The 6979-nt window shown below is 32.6% G+C and overlaps 1 protein-coding gene across 1 annotated transcript; it reads left to right on the top strand.

Annotated features, from left to right (window-relative positions):
* The first annotated feature begins 1163 nt into the window (after positions 1–1163).
* Positions 1164–4424, top strand: LOC132729307 (uncharacterized). The gene is made up of 2 exons (XM_060715046.1): positions 1164–1206; positions 1669–4424. Exons 1-2 carry the CDS (start codon positions 1196–1198, stop codon positions 3533–3535), a joined length of 1878 nt encoding a protein of 625 aa, XP_060571029.1. The 5' UTR covers positions 1164–1195; the 3' UTR covers positions 3536–4424.
* Positions 4425–6979: the final 2555 nt, after the last annotated feature.

The following is a 6979-nucleotide window of genomic DNA, read 5'->3' as shown; positions in this document are numbered from 1 at the left end:
TTTGTATAACGCTAATGACGTCACGTCAAAATATATGCACGGCCGTGCAATACCATTTTTACGGAGTCGCCAAATCGGCACGGGTGTGTGATTAAATGACATATGTACTTTTATCAGTTTTATTAATTTCTGATTGTGGTGTTTATGAAGTACATATGATGAAATGTAAATAAGATATTTGAATTGAATTGAACTGAATCGGCCATGTAGGCGAACCCGGCAGCTAAGTCCCGTTCTTAGGGCTTTAAGCCGTGACAAAGGCACGTAACAACGATATCATTGTCCCGTCCCTCATTGACCTCTACGTTACTCCTGCAGCAGAAAAAGCCAGCAGCCTCCTTAGTATTGACTGTCGTTTTGCGCTTTTACTTTTTTCTATCTGTTAATATTTGTCATACAAGCTTAATCTGCATTTAAATAGCCGTTCCTATAATGACAAAGGTTGAAATTATGGCACCATAATAATAATAATAATAATAATAATAATAATAATAATAATAATAATAATGATAATAATAATAATAAAAATAATAATGATAAGAAGAAGAAGAAGAAGAACAACAACCCATTTTGAACAGTGCAGACCAAGATCAGCCTATCAGCCGTGTGATCATGGTCGGCACTGTTCGCTGATCAATCAGTACATAATTAAGGATTTCACTAAATTGATGAATGGTTTTGTCCCTATAAAGATGGACATGTCTATTTTAGATATAAAGCGTGGTAAGGTTTAAATTCAGTAAATTATTTAAAGATAATCCACTGAATTGTGTAATAAATGACTTAATACCACTGTATAATATTTTAACATAAAATTTCATTCAACAGGGATAAAAAGACATAAAATCGAACAACTTTCTACAATCAATCTACAAATAAATAAATAATAATAAAAAAACCACCACCACCAACAACAACAAAAATCTCCTCCAATCAAAGTTTTAATAATATTTTCAAAAATATGTTCAAATATATATTTTTTTTATTGCTACAACAATTTATCACAATCGACACTGCCGGTACAAAAAGGGATAAAGACACGAAATTTATTATATCAAACTACCACCATTAAAATTAATGTTCACGTTCACAAAATAAGGGAAACAATTACTACGGGCTTAAACGCAATTTTCACAACATACAGAGTTATTCTTGATGTAAATGTGCATTGTATATTGATCGTAGAAAAGATGTGATGTTCAGGAAGTAAGTTATTTTAGCTAAAAGTTTATTAATTTCTTTTAACTTATTACCAACTATTAATTGAAATGCATATATTGTCAAACTAAGATCGCACACTGTTAACATTTTACCGTAAAGCACGGAGAAATTTCGTGTCGATTTCAGAAAACGGAAATCGAAACTACATGTTTGTAGTATCGTATAAATAATCTATGTCAGTTTATTTCACTCGTATTAATTGGATATATCATGGAATTTAATTAGATGTAGGATAAAAATATGAATAAAGAAAAATACATTTGTTTGTGCATTATTTAACAGTATCAGCTGGGACATTCCTAGATAAAAGATCGTTATTTTCCAAAAATAAAGAATGACCAGGATTTAGAATTAACTTTATCAAGCGTTTTAGCATTTATTCAGTTTTGATCAAATGCGTGCCTATATAATCTTCTGAATTTAAAATATTGTTGTTTTCGACTTCAGCTTTAAAATGTCGGAAGAAGTACTGGAAGAGGGAACCAATTTAGAACAGATAGAAAATAAAGCTGAAGCACTGAGCAAGGATGGGAATTTAACCATAATTGAAAACACAGAATCGGCCGAAATTGTTAGTTCGTGTGCAAATTCTGACGAATTAAACTGTGATACTGGGATTACAAATACTCCTGAATTAACTGAAAAATCTTCCGCGAAGTTAATGGAAGACAAAGCTATTACTGGCAATGATGGGATTAATGAAAGTACTGAGACAGAATCTTGTGGTGCGAGTGGAGGTTATGTTGGTTCTGAAGAAGAATTCAGCAATCCTTGTCAGCCATGTTTAGAGAATGATAGAAATATTGACTCGTTGTTATACTGTGTCGAGTGTGAAGATTATTTGTGTGAAAAATGTGTGGAAATGCATAGAATGGTTAAACCTACCAAAAAGCATAAACTTGTACCTAAAGAAGTACTAAATAACTGTGGAGATGAGTTGATGATAAACAGAGAAGAGGAATGTCCTATTCATATGAAAGAAGTTATTGAATGGTTTTGTATTTCAGATGATAAGCTATGCTGCAATATATGTAAAGCAACCGAACATAACAAATGTGAAAGTATAGTTGCCATTGCAAGTGTAGCTGAAATAACGAACATTCAATCAATAGTAGAAAAAATAGCAGAAACCCAAGGTCAACTAAAAGATGCAATTGAGAAAAAGAATGTAGATATCACAAACCTAGATGAAGACAGAAACGATTCATTGCAAGTGTTAAAGCAGATCAAACGAGACACCGAAGATACTTTCCAACGATTATTACGTTCTCTGGAGAAAGAAAACAAGAAAGTTGAAAACATATTCAAAAAAGAGAAGAAAAAGTTTTCGGCCGATATAGAAAATTATTCAAGAATAAACAAGGGCTTAAACACAACTCTAACGTTGCTTCAAAAAGAAAACATCTGTCTTGAATACAAATTTATTCAAATGAAAAAGGCAGAACAGCAACTACAAGCAGTTCAGAAAGCAATTTTGATTGCGCCTTCTAGACCGGCATCACATAAAATAGGATATGAGAGAGACAAACAATATGATAAGAATTTGGCCGCTTTTCAAAGATTCGGATTCTTTGACAGTGATAAAAGAACTTACACAAGCTCGGAGTCAAGACGCATAAATATCATACAAGCGAGAGAGAGGCTTCCAACTGTGTTTGACATGTGTGTGGCAGGGAATGACATGATTCTGATAACAGACTGGACCAATGGCTGCATTAAAGCTATTGACACAAACAAGGCAGTGGTATCAAGCACACTTCAAATGTCGTCAAGCCCATTTGGCATCTGTAAACTAGAAGATGGAGCGTTTGTTGTAACAATTACATACCGTCGGAAAGTCAGTATTATAAAGTTCCATCGAAATATACCGGACCGGTTAAAGGAAAGTTCGTCTTTTGAAACTGGAGAATGCTGTCGTGGAATAGCATACAGTAATAAAAGGTTATTTGTGGCATGTGGAGGACAGGATGAGAAAGAAGGGCCGGGTCACATTAGAATGTTTGATACTGAAGGAAATATTTTGAAAACAGTAACGAATGACTCATTTGGAAAAGCAACTGTTGGCTTTCCTTGTAAAATATCATTCCTTTCTGGCGGGACAACTGCACTTATAACAGATGACAACAATTTGATTCATCTCAAATTATCAAAAAAAGATAATTTTAACATCAAAAAGCTAAATACAACAATGCCATCACATACTCACTATGCATCTGTCTGCTTTGACGCGAATGGACATGCTTTGATTGCGGAAACTTCTACAAAATCAATAATGTTACTTTCGAAAGTTTCACTTCTTTTGAACCAGTTGTGACGGGTTTGCAACAATTTCCGTCTGCAATATCATTCGATCACCTGAATTTAAAAATGTATGTCGGGTTTTGGGAATCTGCAGATTTGTTATGTTTTCAGCTGGACAAAAACATGTGGGATAAGCCATCAACTTTCAGCTTAAGACAAAGTAATATTGATCCATGGTTGAAATAAAGAAGATATCAATATAAATCAATATAATGAACATTCAATCATAAATTAAAAGATATTGAAATTTTTACACATAAGTAATGGCCCATAAAAAGAACATAAAATAGTTCCAGAACAGATAATAAAGTATGGTGTTGAAGCAATTTATATTTAATTTCGAATATGAAGATATATGATAATTACTACATCTTCGACAATAAAATGTTTAAATGCTGACGTTAATTTGATGTTTTAACTTTGTACATAAACACTTTTGTAACAGAATGTAAGTGCACGTATATTATTATTTGTACATAATAAATGTTCACATTAAACTAAAGAAACATGATTGTCTTTATATTCCTATCATGTAAAAGAGCTTTATGCGAAAGTAACATTTCATAAATGTTGAGCTGTTGGTTATTAACATTTGTTTTTGGTTCTATTTTAAGGATCAATGAAAATCATTGTGCAAGAGAGTGTTTTAAAAGACAAGTACTTTAATAAGTTTAAGTCAACATTTACATGATGATACTTGCATATGATTAAGTGATAGCATACTCCAAATGATATTACAATGTGAAAGTAAATAATAAACGGTTGTATGATTTGCAAGTAAATTTTGTATAATTGTTTATGATACAAAAGATTGCCGCTTATAAATGTCCATCTTGAACTTATTTTCTTTTGCTTAGGCTTTGAATGAATATTGATAGTTGAAATGAAATAAAGAAAAAAACAAAAACAATAGATATGTTAATGTTTTGTATGTATTATACTAGTAGTGTGGCAAAGTTGTATGCATAACTTTATAAATAACATTATCATATGACCATGATGACTACCAATATCCCCGTATTGCGCTTGACGGACAATAGAAAGTGATGTTCACTGAGGATATTGATCAAAACAAACTACATATACTGTATAACGTTAAAACAAGTGGCGCCAAATTTAACAGTTCACTATTGGAAACCAATAGCCGACCAATTAAAACAACGTTACGTAAAACAAACATAGTTATTTACAGATTCAGATGATGTAAATATGAGACCAGTGGCCAAAACATGCAAATGCCCAAACGGACAATTACATTTTACAGAACATGTAATGTAGACTTATGTGTATAAGTTGCGGGTCGCAACGAGTTTGGTTATGTTAAATATATTAAATTTTTATCCAACATGAGGACAGGACGAATTCTTTTAGGATTTCAGGATTTAATATTAGAGGTAGAAATTAATATTCTATTGACGCAGTTACTGATGGTGAACACGCAACAGCTCTTAAATTACGACAATGTACACTTTTCGTGTTTAGGTGTGCTTTTATTTTGTAGCTCAACATATTGTATGTTGCACCCTCAACCCCCCCCCCCCCCCAAATGCATTAGGCAAAAATATGATAGATTTTAGTCTGTATTATCGGTCTGCAAGCCTTTTTGCAGACAAAAAATAAATTGAGTCTAGGACTATTTCCATGGTAAATAAAGGGCACAGAAAATGACCCACACTTTGCTAAATCTCATTAATTTAAAATATTTCCTGAAATTGCTTGTTTACAAAAAGAAATTGCCCAACATTTATGTTGTTCTAATATTTTACCAGAAGAGAATCGATCATTCCAGTAGGAGGGTAATTCTCAATATTTGGAAACTGACATATTAATCATTAAATAGTTTCACCTTATGATTTTACCTAATAGATAGTATGCGCAATATAAAAATATACAGACAAGTGAAACAAAAATTTCTCTTTGATGCCCCCTTGCACTTAATATATATAATTCTTATACGAACTATGACCTATACTTAAAATAGAATAGAATGTCAAAAATATATACATAAACCTTTTGAGCTTTCCGTCCGCTGAATTAGGGCCTGTTTGCGTGGAAATGAAACCGGACAACTTTGAAAATTTCCCAAATGAAGGATTTTAATGTGGTCATATATGTACAATATAGCACTTATTGCACAAAGACTTTGATGAATATTCAAGTATACTGGTCTTGCTAATGAATGTGATATTCATATCACATTAGCCAGGTCTATACACCCGAATAACCTCTTTATCATACAATAATTGTATAAAAATATATATAAAATAAAGGTGGTACTAAATTATGTCTGTAGTTATCTTAAGCTACAAAAAGATCATTTATCTTGTCGGGGGTTACAGAAAATCAATATTGTTATTTGTTTTAAATACTGATAAAACTTTTCGCCGAAGTACGTGTATATTCTAGATAACGGATAAGTATATCTGAATTATCATGCTTTCAGAAATCGGAAAGCGAAATAATAGTACTATAATAAATAAATGATAAATTAATACAAATACATTTAGAATATAAAATAGATGTGTCTATTATGATAAATGTCCAGTATACCAAAAGAGCGTAAAGGTACAGCATTTCGCTTTAATCAATGAAGTGATGTGTCTTAATCAATTAAGTAATATATCGTTTTGAATAAAAACGTATTTTGCAATATGGTAAATATATTTTACATACACGATTAGTACCAGTTTATTACACTTAGGCGAGCAGGTTTTTTCAGTTGATCGTTAATAAACATGGAGTACCAAATATGTTTGTAGTCTATGTTAAATAAGGGTCCATTCACCCGGAAGGGCACAACAAGCAGCTTTCGCTGTCGAGTACGGACCTCGGACATGTCACCAATCATGCCCTTAAAAGTGAATTTAGAAGGGCAAAGGGCATGTTACCAGTCATGCCTTTAGAATATTAATTTTGAAGGACAAAGTGGTGATAATTTACCTCCATAGATTATTTCTACAGAGTGTTAGCCAAAAATATTATTATGAACCAAATGTAGATCACTGTGAGGCGGTCAGTGAGAACCTAACTGTACAGTGTCCTGATACAATAGGAAAAGGATGGAGCCCTTAAAAGGGCTATTAGTGCCTACACAATGGCCTGCCTTAAAATCGTCTATGTGTGCTAGAGACTCACACGCTCTAAAATAAAATCCTCCTCGCCTCTTTGTTTACATCGTAGGCACATAGGTCAAAACACCGGCAGCTGGTTCGCAGTTCACATTCCGGTCTTTTCTCGCCATCCCAAACATTTCCTGATTACTTTAACAGAAATGTTCGCAGGGTTTTAAATTGTCCAAAGTTTTGTAAAAGTCTGTTATATTTATATTTTAACACTTATTTTCCATTTAAACAAAAATAGCAGTGTTGTGAAAATCTATAAACTAATTTGATTTGAATTCTTTCACAAAGTTTTCATGAACTGTTGTTCATGCATTATATTCCGCAAACGCTGACCT

Source organism: Ruditapes philippinarum, unplaced genomic scaffold, assembly GCF_026571515.1.
Source record: "Ruditapes philippinarum isolate M1 unplaced genomic scaffold, ASM2657151v2 ctg806_1_1_1_1, whole genome shotgun sequence".
NCBI classification, from domain to species: domain Eukaryota; kingdom Metazoa; phylum Mollusca; class Bivalvia; order Venerida; family Veneridae; genus Ruditapes; species Ruditapes philippinarum.
This window is presented reverse-complemented; position numbering and strand designations above follow the sequence as displayed.